Here is a 15,852-nt window from a genome sequence, read left to right as displayed (position 1 = left end):
CGCTGCCGTGGCTCACTTGGTTAATCCTCTGCCTGCAGCACCAGCATCCCATATGGGTGCTGGGTTCTAGTCCTGGTTGCCCCTCTTCCATTCCAGCTCCCTGCTGTGGCCCGGGAGTGCAGTGGAGGATGGCCCAAGTGCTTGGGCCCTGTACCCGCATGGGAGACCAGGAGGAAGCACCTGGCTCCTGGCTTCGGATCAGCGCGGTGCGCCGGCCGCAGCAGCCATTGGGGGGTGAACCAACGGAAAAGGAAGACCTTTCTCTCTGTCTTTCTCTCTCACTGTCTATAACTCTACCTGTCAAATAAAAAAAAAATAAAATAGCAGAAATGATGGTCATGTCACCTCCAACATTAAGCTATAAAAGACCAGGACTGGTGCGAGTGTTTGGCCCAGTGATCAAGATGCTATTTGGGATGCCTGCATCCCATGGCACACTGGATGGGACTGAGTGCGCAGCTCTGCTTCCCATCCAGCTTCCTGCAAAAGCACACCCTGGGAGGCGGCGGATGATAACTCAAGTACATGAGGCCCCTGCCACCGCATGGAGTTTGGATTCCTGGCTTCAGCTTGGCCCAGCCCTGGCTGTTGGGGACATTTGGGAAGTGAACCAGCAGATGGAAGATCTCTCCTTGTCTCTGCCTTTCAAATAAATAAGTAAGTGACCAGGACTTGCACACTGGGCTCTCTCTTGGAACACTGCTCTGGGAGAAGCCGCGTGCTGTCATGAGCCGCCCTGTGATGGAGGCCCACAAGCCTCCTGCAGACAGCTGTATTGAATGAGGTTGGAGGTGGATCTTCGGGACCCCGTCAAGTCTGAGCCTGCGGTTCCAGCTGATGGGTGAGAGTCCAGGAGCCCGGAGGCGCCCAGGTAAGTCACCGCCGCATTCCAGACCCTCAGAAAGCGGGAGAAAACATGCATTGTTTGAAGCTCAGCTTGGGGGATGATCTGTTACACAGCAGTGGTTGACTAACACAACTCTCCCGTCCCGGGCTTGCTTTCACTGCCCTGCTTGCAGAATGTGGAGCTGAGGCTGCCTGGAAAGAGGACTTCTGTTTGGATGCCTCGCAGGGTAAAGGACGGCCTTCCAGAGCTCTGCTACCCTAACGTTGTGCCAGTCTCATCTTCAGAGCCTTCCCCATAGTTGCATTCAGTTCGTTTGCATTTGAAAAGCTTTAACCGAAGCAGACTCCAAGCCCTTGTAAATACATCAGAGTCCCCCCACCACCACCCCACTCACTCTGCAACTTCCTGCAGTCTCCGGAGGCCAGGGCAGGGGGACACGTCGGCTCAAACCCTAGAGGCCAGCCTCTGCTCCAGAGCGAACGGCCTCACCCCCCAGCTCAGCATTTCTCTCTCCCCTCTTCTCAAGTGCCCCAGTTTAAGAGGATTCCCAGGGGAACACCCCAGGCCCCTGCTATTGACCACTGACCCTCGCCTGCTGCCACCCCTAGTCTGCATCCAGCACAGGGTGATAGGTCAACCAGTTGTACACACAGCCATTTCCCTTTAGGGAGGTGGAAAACAATTCCAAGTTGTCATTTTTACTCTTCTATTTACATAGAGCCCAAGGGTGACAGCACCCAACCATTCTCATCTGCCATCTCCATGGCAGATTCTTTAACTGCTCTGGGTCATCACAAGATTCTAGGTTCCCTAAAGAGTTTAAACTGGGGGCCAGGGTTTTTCCCAGTGGTTAAAACAGCCACATGCCATACTGCAGCGCCTGGGTTGGAGTCCCCTCACCCCTCCCCATTCCAGTCTCCTGCTGCTGTGCGTGTGCCCTAGGAAGAAGCAGATGATAGCTCGAGTACTTGGGTCCCTGCTACCCATGTGTCCAGCTCCTCGCGTCAGCCTGGCCCAGCGCCAGTTGTTGTGGGCAGTTGGGAAGTGAACCACTGAATGGGTGACCTCTTTATCTCTTTGCCTTTCAAATAATTAAAAAAAATTTTTTTTAAGTCTAAGCTGTATTTCACTGCATTTAGACCTACTTGCAAACATTTCCCAGAGCATATATAGATAGCCCTGAGGCCTTTTTTGGTGTAGCTTTGTAACCATAACTAGTTTTAAAAGCCACCTATGATACTAAGCGCCCTTACTTGCTCTGGACACCCAAAACAAGGGGGGGGGGGTGATGTTGCCAAAAAAGCTTCAACAGAAAAGTGGTGACTTGGTAGATAACATGATGGACTTTTTGTTTACACCAAGTCTTCCTCTCCCATATAAACGAACCCTCAAGTTGCAAAGTCTGCAGAGAAGCCTAGCCAACCTACCCTCACCCTCAAAAAACCATTTTATTCCGTTTATGAAATAAACACTTAACAGCTGGAAAACATTTTCATTAATCAAGCTGCAGGTTTTAATCCGATTTACACTGCGAATCCAAAGTCCTCATTGATCTTTCTTCGGGAGGACTAACAGCCCAGCGCTTGCAGGCTGTAAAAATTTGATCAGGCCCTCGCAACCATTCAGAACCTCATTTCGAGGACCTGGAACTGGGGCTAGCAGCCCTCCCCACCCTAGCAGGAGATGGGGGGAGGGTCGCAGGCGTCCGCGGCGGCGGCAGGTGCAGGGTCGCAGGCGTCCGCGGCAGGTGCAGGTGCGCTGGCCTCCGCGGCGGCGGCAGGTGTAGAGCCGCCACCATAGTAGTAGGCTAGGTAGCGGCTCGCCTGAATGCTCTGCATCATCACGTTGGTGCCGTGACACGCCATCAGCAGCAGGTTCCGAGGCCGTACACGGTAGGCGAAGCGCATGAAGACCAGAGAGTAGCAGATGAGCGCTGTGGTCATGCGGCCGCTGATGATGTCCGGCGGCGCCTTCATGTCTTTAAGGGCAGCCAGCGGAATGCCCCAGTTGGCCACAGGACCCCAGAAGTGCGTGCTGGTAATGTAGTCCCGGAACTCCTTGGTCTTCACGTAGTCTCTCGTCCTCTGCCATAGTGACACCAGCCTCGCCATAACCTCCAGGTTCACGCCAACGGCTGAAGAGCCGGCCCACAGTGACGTGGAACTCCTCGCGCCTTCATGTGATTGTTGCGAAGAGCCTCGAACAGCACGTGCCTCGGTCCCGAGCGCGGAATACGGCCTTGCCCTCTGGCCTGTGCGAGCTGCCGTAAAGTGCATCAGCCGGCATGTGCCAGGGTGGGGGCGTGGCCTCACTTCCACGCCTTTACGTGACTCCGTAAAGCGTGCAGAGCGTGCGTGTCTCTCTCTGGCAGAGGTGGAGTCCAGGTGTCGCTGTTCTTTTAAAGATTTATTTATTTATTTGAAAATCAGTTAGAGAAGGAGAAGCAGAGAGAGAGAGAGAGGTCTTCCTTCCACTGGTTGACTCCCCAATTGGCCGCACCCGGCCAGAGCTGCACCATTCCAAAGCCATGAGCCAGGAGCTTCCTTTGGGTCTCCCGTGTGGGTGCAGGGGCCCAAGGACTTGGGCCATCTTCTACTGCTTTCCCAGGCCATAGCAGAGAGCTGGATGGGAATTGGGGCAGCCCAGTCTCAAACCAGCGCCCATATCGGATGCCGGCACTGCAGGCAGCTCTGAAACAGATATTAATGCAGAATTCCTCCACTAGGTACAGTTTCAGTCCAACATGCTTGGGTATTACTTCCAGACATCGTGATGTTTCACCCCGAAATATTTAAGCATCTGTCCCTTAACAAGGACATTCTCCCATTCCACTGTGATACAATAATCCACTCAGATAATTAGCATTTAATTTAGTATAGCACTGTTATATGCAGTGCATATTTAAATTTTATAGCTTTATGGATGTTTCTTTTTTTATTATTTCTTGTTGGAGAGGAGATCCAGGATCCAAGGTTCATTTAGTTAACTTCTTCACCTTTAATCTAGAAGAATTTGCCTTTTTTTTTTTTTTTTTTTTTTTTTTTTTGCTTTTCATAGCATCGACAGTCCAAACTGGTCATTTTTCAGAAGGTCCTCAATTTGGATTTGTCTGACCTGCTTTCTCATAATCAGATTTAGATTACCCATTTTTGGGAAGACAGGTACATGGGTGATGTTGCATTCTTAGCGTGTCACAATGGACGGCACTTTGTCTGCCATTGCTGATACTATGATCACTTGGTTAAGCAGTTGTCTGCCAGGCTTCTCCATTGTAAAGGTTCTTTTCCCCTCGGTTATCAACCAGTAATCCACGGGAAACCACCTTGAGAGTGCATGCATTTTTTTTTTTTTTTGACAGGCAGAGTGGACAGTGAGAGAGAGAGACAGAGAGAAAGGTCCTCCTTTGCTGTTGGTTCACCCTCCAATGGCCGCCGCGGCTGGCACGCTGTGGCCGGCGCACCGCGCTTATCTGATGGCAGGAGCCAGGTACTTATCCTGGTCTCCCATGGGGTGCAGGGTCCAAGCACTTGGGCCATCCTCCACTGCACTCCCTGGCCACAGCAGAGAGCTGGCCTGGAAGAGGGGCAACCAGGACAGAATCCGGCGCCCCGACCGGGACTAGAACCTGGTGTGCCGGCGCCACAAGGCGGAGGATTAGCCTAGTGAGCCGCGGCGCCAGCCGCATATTGTGCTTTCCAACAATGTTTCACCTCATGGTTTTAATATTCATTGATGAAAATGATTTTTTAAATTATTTATTTGAGAGGTAGACGGAGAGCTCCCTCTGCAGATTCACTCCCCAAATGCTTGGCCTGGCTACTCCTGGGCCAGATTGAGGCTGGGAGCGGGAAACTCAGTCCGAGTCTCCCACGTGGCTGGCAAGGACCAAACTACTTGAGCCATCACCTGCTGCCTCTCAGGACGGGCGCTGGTGGAGCTGGAGCTGGCAGCAGAGCCGGGCGTGAGACCCAGCGCTGTGCTATGGATGCAGGAAGCAGCAGCCCAGGTGGCGTTTTCTCTGCTGGGACAAACACCTGCCACAGGGAAATTTCTTTAATGACGAAACTGGAGATTATTTCCCCAGTCTGTGCTACTTTTCCCAGTACAACTAGCAATGGTTGACCACGTGTAAGTGATTTCCCTGGTGGATGCCTCTGTACGAGGTTTTGGCCTGGTGGATACTTCTTGATTGCTGCGGTGGCAATGTACCCAAGGACCTGGGCCGTCTTCCACTGCTTTCCCAGGCCATAGCAGAGAGCTGGATTGGAAGTAGAGCAGCCAGGACTCGAATTGGTGCCCATATGGGTTGCCAGCACTGCAGGCGGCAGCTTTACCCGCTACACCACATTGCTGGCACCAGGAACTATGTTTTAATGAATGAAAATGAACAGCTAAAGGTTTATCATAATTTTAAATGGAATTTCTTTACCATTACTGTGGGGAGCAGCTCGGACTAGACTGTTACTGGAATTGAGACTTATTCTGTGCACCTGCTCTCCCACAATATGGCGCTGGGAGAGAAGAAAACAGCTTCTACACAGCTGCCTCCAGTTCAACCAATAAACTGTAGGACTTGCTCCTGATTGGAGGAGAGCAGCGTGCTCGGCGTGTGAGCAGCCGAGTTGGGATTGGCAGAAGAGGACTATAAAGGAGGAGAGAGACGGCATGCACCAGGAACATCTAAGGGGAACATCTAGCTGAAGGAACACCTGTGCAGCCCCCGAGAGAGCCGGCCGGCGGTGTGCCGCTCCCCTGCGGAAGTGGGGAATGTGGCCAGGGGGAACTGCCCTTCCACGGAGGTGGAAGGGATAGTAGCCAACCCGGGAAGAACCAGCAGCAAACCCGGGGAGGGCCGAGCAGACGAAAAGAACAGCGCAGGGTTCAGTGTTGCTCCTCCACGAAGAGGGGGAGCGACATAATGGTGCCGTGACTCGGATATGAAGCCTAGGCAGGGTTTAGTGTCGTTCCTCCATGAAGAGGGGGAGCGACAATTACGCTTATTGGAAGTGGTATTTCTACTCTTTTCTGCACAAACATAAAGCTATCAGGGTATACTGGGGGACTCAACCAAGAGACACTAACAAGAACATGGCTGGCAAGTTCATTATCATGCTTCAAAGGAAAATGATGGGAGAAGACAAGCAGGTACAGCGATAGATGCAAAGTTGCCTTTTCCTGGTCCTGAAATACAGGGATAGCTTGCCGCAGTGTTGATAATGCGCCACTGCGTGCGTTCTAACCAGGGGTCTTGGGAGATCCTGCTTGATGTGAAGCTCCCTGGTCCTATGCTGCTCTTCAGGGAGTCCCAATGCAGCGGACCGTAGAAATCACAGCTCTTTATTTTAATTGAGTGTTTTCAGCTTTTTACTTGGAAGTAATTAGAAACTCACAGAGACGTTAGAATAGTCTAAAACAGGAATAACAAAGCAAGAAATGTCAAAAAAAAAAAAAACCCTTTGTATACTTCACTTAGATTTTCCGACTGTTAACATTTTGCCACATTTGCTTGGTTTTTCTCTCTACCCATAAGGGTATTTCTTAACAATTTCAGTATCTTATTCCCTAAGCCGAGAGACATTCGTGGGCTTTGTTCTGCATTACCACCGCATTACCCATCAACATCAAGACATTCAACATTGCTACCATACTGTGATCTGTATTCCACATCGAAGCTTTGCCGATTATTCCAATAACGTCTCGGAAAACAATTTTGTTTTTCTAGTCCAAGATCCAAAGCGGGATCATACATGGCATTTAAACACAGTGCCTCTGTAGTCTCCCTTACTCTAGAACACTTCGGTCTGTCTGGGGCGTTCCTCAACCTGGACATTTCAGAAGAGTTGCAGCCTGACAGAACATCCCGTGGTTTGGATTCGATCGGTGTTTTCTGGTTACTGCGGCTACAGTCAGAATGTGCGTGTGTGTCTCCCCAGAATCTACGCGATGGAACTTAACCCCCAAGGTGATCTAAGAAGAAGCGGGCCTTTGCAAAGTGCTATAGGTCTGGAGGGTTTGGCTTTGTGAATGAGATTGGTGCCTTCATGAAAGAGGTTGAAGGGAGCTCTCTAATTCCATTCTCCACCTTTCCATCCCTCTGGCCACGTGAGGACACACCAAGGAGGCGCCGCCTTGGCAGCAGCGGGTCCTCAGCTGACACCCAGAGATGCTCGTGCCTGGATCTTGGTCTTCCAGCCTCCAGAACTGTGAGGGAAAAAATTGTTGCTTCTAAATTGCCCAGTCTAAGATTTTTTTTTTTTTTTTGACAGGCAGAGTTAGACAGTGGGAGAGAGAGACAGAGAGAAAGATCTTCCTTCTGTTGGTTCACTCCCCTAATGGCCGCTATGGCCGGAACTGCGCTGATCCGAAGCCAGGAGCCAGGTGCCTCTTCCTGGTCTCCCATGCAGGTGCAGGGACCCAAGCACTTGGGCCATCCTCCACTGAACTCCCGGGCCACAGCAGAGAGCTGGACTGGAAGAGGAGCAGCCGAGACTAGAACCCAGCGCCCATATGGGATGCCGGCATCACAGGCGGAGGATTAACCAAGTGAGCCATGGCGGTGGCCCCTCTTTTTTTTTTTTAAGATTTATTTATTTATTTGAAAGTCAGAGTTACATAGAGAGAGGAGAGGCAGAGAGAGAGAGAAAGGTCTTCCATCCAGTGGTTCACTCCCCAGATGGCCACAATGGCTGGAGTTGCGCTGATCCGAAGCCAGGAGCCAGGAACTTCTTTCGGGTCTCCCATGTGGGTGCAGGGGCCCAAGGACTTGGGCCATCCTCCACTGCTTTCCCAGGCCATAGCAGAGAGCTGGATCCGTAGTGGAGCAACCGGGACTCAAACCTGTGTCCATATGGGATGCCGGCACTGCAGGTGGTGGCTTTACCTGCTACCCCACAGTGCCGGCCCCAAGATATTTTGTTACAGCTGCTGCAGCGCACTTGGACAGCTGGCCACCTTCTGGAAGTTCATTTGGGGCAGGAGCAGCACAGTAGTCACATTGCATCCTCAGTATGTCACCTTGAGGGCACGTGGTGTGTGGTTCTCATTCTTCGCCATGGTAAGGCCGTGTTTGCCAGGTTTCTCCACTGTAAAGCCAGTATCTTCCTCTTTGTAACGAATAAATAATTTATGGGGAGATACTTTGAGACTATGTGATTATCTGCTTCCTCATCAAATATTGAACCCACTGGTTTTTAATCATCCATTGATGATTCTTGCCTGAATCAAATATTACTGGAGTGATCTCAGCATTTTACTTTTTAAATGAGTGTTTTTGTGTTGTGGGTTAAAACAATAAAACGCAGAAATGGATTCCATTAAATTTGGCCTGGAATGCTGGCCAGCATTTATGAAAACATATAACTGTTTGTGAATTATGACTGTGAAAACGGGCCATTTAGGATTTGAGTATTTCAGGAAATGTTCGTGTGTGTGTGTGTGTGTGTGTGTGTGTGGCTATATCCTGTGCTGATTTCCTTGGAATATTTGCTCTTAAATCCTACCAAAGGGAATAAATAGCATTGTGCCTCAAGAGAAGCAGGATGAATAAAACAATAGGCGGATATATTGGCTGCGCTATTTTCAGACAACGGCTGAAAGTAATTGGAGAGCCATCTGTGGCCCTGATTCTACTCTTGTTGCCTCCGTTGCGCGAATCCAGTGGCTGGAGCCTGGGTGGTTAGGCTACACTTTCCGGCAGCCAAGAGCAGGGGAGGGTTAGAAGCCCTCTCCACTTCTGTCTTGCAAGTGCCGTTAGCAGCAGGCGGCCCTTATTTCTAGGTGGCAGATTCTGGGGTGCTGTACTTGCCACCCTGCACTGTCCCAGGAGACAGGTTAGTGGCCATACAAACGCCAAGTCTTCGCACCGGAAGAAAAACTTTTTAATTTTACCAAGAGGGTCATCCACTATTTTCAATCTTAGGAAAATGTAGACAAACGCAGGATTTGACTTGTGTGCACTTTTTATTTTGAAAATATTTCCCGCTCACAAAGCACTTGCCAGAACAGTGGGAGCTGGGGAGCCCTCATGGAGTTCAGTGTTGGGTCTCTGGGAGGGAAGCAGAGCCGCACAGTGTGGAAGGAGTCGCAGCGGGGCAGGGGCAAGCAGGAGACCCCGGGGCCCTGAGGGGAGGCTCCGGGAGTCACTGGGGGTCAGTGAGCGCCACAGGGAGGAAGCTGCGTGCGGCAGCTCCCAGCTGCCTCTCCTCTGTGGAGCAGACTCCAGCTGGACAGAGAGTGGAGGAGGGGAGCCGGATATATGTCTATGTGCACGTGTGTCCTACAGTTTGAATATCATTTGCTTTCCAGACTCATGCAAGACTTTAAACTCTGAAGTTGTGAGTTGCATGGGCATTGTGGTGTGGTGGGTTAAGCCGCTGCTTGGGGGTTTGAGTCCAGACTACTCTGCTTCCAAACCAGCTTCTTACTAATGCCCCTGGGAGGCAGCAGTACTTGGCCTCTGCTACCCATGTAGGAGACCCAGATGCAGTTCTAGGCTCCTGGCTTTGACCTGTCCTAGCCCCAGCTGCTGCAGGCATTTGGGCAGAGAAGCAGTGGATGGAAGAGCGCGCGCTTCCTTTCTCTCTCTCTCATAAATTAATAAACAAAAGAAAAATGTTAGAGGCCGGTGTTGTGGCGCAGTGGGTTAAACCACTGATTATGATGCTGGCATCCCGTATCATCAGAGTTCTGGTTCCAGCCTCGGCTGCTCTACTTCCGATCCACTTTCCTGCTGAGGCACTTGGGAAGGCAGGGGAAGATGGCCCAAGTTCTTCAAGAACTTGGGCCCCTGCCACCCAAATGGGAGACCATAATGGAGTCCCTGGCTCCTGGCTTTGCCCTGGCCCAGCCCTGGCTGTTTTAACCCTTTGGGGAAGGAACCAGTCAATGGAAGATACCTCTCCCTCCCTATCCCTTGGTCCCTCTGTCTCTGTCGCTGTCTCTGTCTCCCTCTCCCTCTCCCTCCCTCCATCTCTTCCTCTATTGCTTTGCCTTTCAAATAAATAAGCAACGCAATAAATCTTTGAAAAAATAAAGTCATAAGTTAATGCTACTAAGAGTGTGGGATCTAGTATGGTGCTTAGAGGTGGGGTCTAGTGGGAGGTCCTTAGGTCATTTGAGGGCATGCCTTTGGAAGGCAAGAGGGTTGGTTATAAACACCTGTGATATGGGCCAGTGTTGTGGTGTGGCAGGTAAAGCCACTGCTCGCGATGCCAGCATCCCATATGGACGCTGGTTCTAGTCCAGCTATTCTACTTCCGATCCAGCTCCCTGCTTATGGCCTGGGAAAGCAGTGGAAAATAACCCAAGTGCTTGGGCCCCAGCAGCCACCTGGGAGACCCAGATGAGACTCCCAGCTCCTGGCTTCAGCCTGGCATAGTCCTGGCCCAGCCCTGGCCATTGTGGCCATTTGGAGAGTGATCCCTCTCTGTAATTCTGCCTTTCAAGTAAATTAATTAATTTAAAAACTTTGTTAGTTTCATCATGATTACATTAAATGTGTTAATAACCTGGGAAGAAGGGCCATTTTTATGACATAGTAATGGGATGACTTGTAGCCCCCAAAAAGATACATGGAAGTTCCGACCCTGGTACCTTAGAGTGTGGCCTTACTTGGGACTAGGGCTACTAGAGCTGTGATTAGTTCAGTTGAGGCCCCCCTAGAGTAGGGTGGGCCCTTAATCTAATGACGGTCATTTTTATAAAGTGTGTGGCCTCACAGCTGTGACAAAGAAATACTGCCCTAGCTAATTCCTTAAAATGTGTGTGTGTGTGTGTGTGTGTGTGTGTGTAAGAGAGAAAGAGAGAATTCTCTCGAGACTCCTGCCTTATAAATATTTATGTATTTTCCCATCCAAAAAGATGTGAAGTCTTTGCATTCATCAAATCTATTTTTGTGTGTCTCAGGAGTGTTTCACAGTTGCAAGTTTGGTGTACTGCTTCGGCTGCTGCTTAGGGTGCCTCCATCCTGTGTGAGAAGGCCTGGGTTCAAGTTCCAGCTCCCTCCCAGCCCCACCTGCCACAGGCATGCTGGGAGTGAACCAGTGGACAGGAGCTCTTGCTGGCTGTCCTTCTGTCCCACTGCCTCTCAGATAAGCAAAGTCAGACATTTCAAGAGTTGAGTTGAAAGTTGTCTGCTGTATGCAGCATTCTTAAAGGGCCACCAGGCTAGATAGAATGTTCTTGGCTTGCACCATGTTCCGTTGGCCTTCCTGAAACTGCTGCTCCATTCTTGGAATACTTTGCAAAAGCCTGATGCCAGGCACACTCGCTCATTCCTATGTGCAATCTGACCTTTGGCCTGGAAGCCCTGAGAACTTTTGCCATCTAAAATTTTATTAAGCTATGTCGTGGAGTCGATCCGAGTCGGGTTGAGCACATACCAGCCCCTTTCAACATGTAGATTTCGGGTTTTCTCTTCTTTCCGGGAAGTTTTCTTAGAGTTTGACAAATCCTCTCTCTTCCATTGTTGTTTTTCTTCATGGACTCCAATTGTATATATGTTGGAGTTTCCTTGCATATATTCCATTTCAACCACTTCTTCTCTGACCTGTTTTACTTATTTATCTGCTTTTCATTTTCTTGTTCTCTCCCGATCTTTATTCAGTATCCTGTAGTACATTTTCATCTGAATCTCTTCTCCCATGGGTGGCTTGTAATATGTTCATTTCTGAGACAGTTGTCTTTTGACTACAGTTTCTTTCCCGAGTTCACTCAACTCACATGCATTTCTTCCTGTTTCTTGGTCTATTTCTAAGGCTTGACATTTCTGATTTAAGGATTCTTTATATTTAAAACATTTGAGTGTGTTTCAGTTTGGATTTTTGTCCTAGAGTTTTCTTTCTGGCTTTTGTAGGGAGAATTCTTTTCAGCTAATTCTTCTCAAAATAGCTATGCAAATGTCAGTTTATCTCCCTACATTTTGTGGACAGTTTTTAGCTCAATACATCGAACCCTCTTCTTCCTCTCAAAGAAGACATCGTGTTGGTGCCGGACAAGGCAGAGAGAGGTGGAGGGACAAGGCAGACCCCCCACCCCACCCCAGGCAGTCCTCAGAGGGTAGGAAAGGACCAGTTTTCAATTTCTAATCTCCAGTGGACCAGTAATTTTCTAGAACACAACAGAAATTACTCCGAGAAGGAGACTGTTAAAAAATGACCTAGAAGGGCTGGCGCTGTGGCTAAGACTCTGCCTGCAGTGCCAGCATCTCATTTGGGCACTGGTTTGAGTCCTGGCTACTCCACTTCTGCTCCGGCTCTCTGCTCTGGCCTGGAAAAGCAGTGGAAGATGGCCCAGGTCCTTGGGCCCCTGCACCCACGTGGGAGACTTGGAAGAAGCTCCTGGCTCCTGGCCCCTGGCTTCATATTGGCCCAGCTCTGGTCATTGTGGCCATTAGGGAGTGACCAGTGGATGAAAGACCTTTCTCTCTCTCTGTCTCTCCATCTCTGTCTGTAACTCTGCCTCTCAAATAAATAAATAAAATTTCAAAAGAAATGACTTAGAAACGTAAGTCCAATTGTTTTGTTATATTTAAAGAATAAAATTGCATTTTAAATAATCAGAACAAACACAAGAAAAACAATTCTAGTCTTGGAAAGTGTAGATAGGCAATTAAGAGATAATGACTATTCCTAACTTTGTCATTCCACAAATGTGACTCACTAAAAAGTTATGAGTCAAAGCAATTCCCACATATTTAATGCCTACATACACACTTTGAACAAGAACTCTGTGTATCAGTAAACATTTTTTTAAAAGATTTATATAATTGAAAGAGTTACAGTGTGTGGGGGGGGAATCATCCATCCTCTGGTTCACTCTTCAAATAACTGCAATGGCTGGAGCTGTGCCAATCTGAAGCCAGGAGCCAGGAACTTCTTCTGGGTCTCCCACGCAGGTGCAGGGGCCCAAGGACTTGGGCCATCTTCTACTGCTTTCCCAGGCCATAGCAGAGAGCTGAATCGGAAGTGGCGCAGCTGGGACTCGAACTTGCACCCACGTGGGATGCCAGCACTGTAGGCTGCGGCTTTACCCACTATGCTGCAGTGCTGGCCCCATCAGTAAAGTTTTTAATGTGATAAATAAGCTTGGTTTCTTATTAATATATCTGATTTAGGTTGAGTTGTTGACAAGCCTACATGCAGGAAATGATGGATAGCTAATTTCTTCGTTTTGTCTTAACTTTTATGAGAAACTAGACTCTCAGAGGTATGTTGATAGGAGTAGAAGGCAATATTTCAAAGTAACTGGCCAAACTCAGGATATTCATTTTTTAAAGTTTATTTGAAAGGTAGAGTGAGAGAGAGAGGGAGAGAACATCCATCACTCCACAAATGTCTGCAACAGCCTGGCTGGGTCAGGCAAAGCTGAGTCTGGAGTGCTCTCCGGGTCTCCCATGGGGGTGGCAGGGACCCAAGCACTTGAGCCATCATCGGTTGTCTCTCAGGGTGTGCATTAGCAGGAAGCTGGCTGGGAAGAGGAGCTGAGACTTGAATCCAGGCACTCTGATGTGGCATACAGGTGGCGCCTTAACCGGCTGCATCACAACTCCTGCCCCAAGATATTCACTTTTAATTTTCATCCAAAATAAAAGCAAATAATGATTTATTCCCAGAATGTCTTCAAACTTTCATCCAATTTCAATTTATGATTTAAAAGTTACAGTTAACTATAAATTCTGATTTTTAATACTTCTGGGTAACAGTTGATGTTATGGTTTGAATATGGCTCTAGCTCATATTAGAGCTTAATTGAATCCCCATTGTGAAGATTAAAAAGGTGGGAAACTAGGGGCTGGTGTTGTGACACAGTGGGTTAAGCTGCCACCTGCAGCACTGACATCCTGTACGAGCACTGGTTAGAGTCCTGGCCGTTCCACTTCTGAGCCAGCTCCCTGCTAATGTGCCTGGAAAAGCAGCAGAGGATGGCCCGAGGACCTGGGCCCCTGCACCTGCATGGGAGACCTGGAAGAAACTCCTGGCTTCTGGCTTCAGACTGGCCCAGTCCTGGCCACATTGAGGCCATTTGGGGAGTGAACTAGTCAATGTTAGATATCTCTAACTCTGCCTTTCAAATAAAATAAGTATTCAAAAAATCATCAATGGATGCTAAAATTAATGGATGAAAGTATGAAAAAAATGGAATATAAATAAATCTTAAAGTGTTTAATTATAAAGAAAAAAAGTTACTTTATAGGGGAGAAACTTGGCAGTTTAACCAAAGTTTATGTCACCAAAAATGAGATATTCCTATCCCCTACCTCGTGATAAGGATGCACTGGGATTGGCACACTGCCACTTCAGTGGTCTTTCCAGAAACATACAGCCTGAATTGAGGCATGAGCAAACATCAACCCCAGATCGAGGGACGTTAATTGTTTAAAAATTTTATTAATATCAAAGACAACATAATATTTGTCTTTTTGAGACTGGTTTATTTCACTAAGCCTAATGGCTTCCAGATGCCATTAGGTGCATCCATTTTTATTGCAAAAAGAAGGGGTTTCATTCATCCTTTTTTATGGCGGAATAGTACTTCACAGTATATATATACCGCATTTTCTTTATCCAGTCATTAGTTGATGGGCATCTGGGTTGATTCCATGTTTTAGCTGTTGTGAATGGAGCTGCAGTAAACATGGGGTACAGATAACTTTCACCCGCTGATTTCCTTTCCCTTGGGTAAATTCCCAGGAGTGGGGTGGCTGGGTCCTATGGGAGGTCTATATTCAGATTCCTGAGGCATCGCCATACTGTAGCCCACAGTGGCTGCACCTGTTTACATTCCCACAACTGGCCAACAATCTTCAAAACTGCCTGAGATCAAAGGGGACGACCGTAAGGAGCCCTGGCAACTAAATACAATGCGTGCTCCAGGATGAGCCTGCTCCAGTAGGACATTCATGGGACAAGCAGGGGACTGGCCAGTCAACCTCAGGGGCACAGTGCTGGTCCATGTAGAGCTCCTTGTCTCCACTTGGCTTCACTAGTGTAACTTAGTCATCACTCACAAACCTTAGAACGTGTTCTTCCCACTGAGAGCCAACTTCCACACACCCGGGGTGTTGCCATGATTCAGAGAGCAACAGATTCAGCTACGACACCTGTGTGTCTACTGATGCATTTTCATCACGATGCTTCTTACTCATGCACTTCTCCGATCACTCTTTATTTTCCCATGAAAACGTGGTATATTCACTCATTCTGTCACAAAAAGGCTGGAAAGAATCTTCATCTAAATCCGGGCCAGAAGGCTTGATGCCACTGTGTGATTCGGAAGGCATGGTCATTGACCCCAGCGTGACTGGAAGCTTTGGATTGTCCATTAAAAAGTTGATAGCTTGTGTATTACATAGTAGAGATGAAAACAGGTTCAAATTATCACTCGTTCAAAAAAGACATAGCCAAAGCAAATAAAGATTGAATCTGTATTATTCCTAATAGATGAGGCCATAGCCATATCTATCACATACAGAAAATCTGATATTTTATAATCCTGGAATATTCCCATCAGGTGTCAAGTGACTGGATTTCCTCTCTCAATGTCAGAACAGTCTGCCATGAGTCTGCTTCCCTGCCTCTCCACAGATCTCAGCACTGCGATTTATGTTCCCGAACAAATTAGACTTAATTTAAGAGCAAATCATCAGCAACAGGTGTAATAATCTTGGCAGAACATTTATTTTAATTAATTGCTTTCTGCCTAACACAGATAGAAGGATGCTGATGCCATTTGCCCTATAAGGATTAGTGCTGTCATGTAATTCATTTTTTTTCTTCCCCTGGAACTTAAAGTCTCATCAGTTTTAAATTACAAAGGCATTGGTTTACTTCATATTTAATCATAACAATCTAACTTCCCTGGCAATGTTTATATAAGAAACATGGGCAAGAAAAATGGATTCTACCTACTCTGCAGCATTTTAGACTTCTGCTCCCCACACGGGCCCTATTGGGTTCCTCACAAAGGCAGTTACGGTCGGGGGTGGGGGGACAGAGAGAGAATATGAA

The 15,852-nt window shown here is 48.2% G+C and overlaps 1 protein-coding gene across 1 annotated transcript; it reads right to left on the bottom strand.

Annotated features, from left to right (window-relative positions):
- Positions 1–2,386: 2,386 nt before the first annotated feature.
- Positions 2,387–3,195, bottom strand: MPC1L (mitochondrial pyruvate carrier 1 like). The gene has a single exon (XM_002719832.6). It carries the CDS (start codon positions 3,121–3,123, stop codon positions 2,521–2,523), a length of 603 nt encoding a protein of 200 aa, XP_002719878.3. The 5' UTR covers positions 3,124–3,195; the 3' UTR covers positions 2,387–2,520.
- Positions 3,196–15,852: the final 12,657 nt, after the last annotated feature.

The sequence above is a fragment of the Oryctolagus cuniculus genome, chromosome X (assembly GCF_051225735.1).
Source record: "Oryctolagus cuniculus isolate XC-2025 breed Fujian yellow rabbit chromosome X, ASM5122573v1, whole genome shotgun sequence".
Taxonomy (NCBI): Eukaryota; Metazoa; Chordata; class Mammalia; order Lagomorpha; family Leporidae; genus Oryctolagus; species Oryctolagus cuniculus.
Note: the sequence above shows the minus strand (reverse complement) of the source record. Positions and strands in the feature narration are given on the sequence as shown.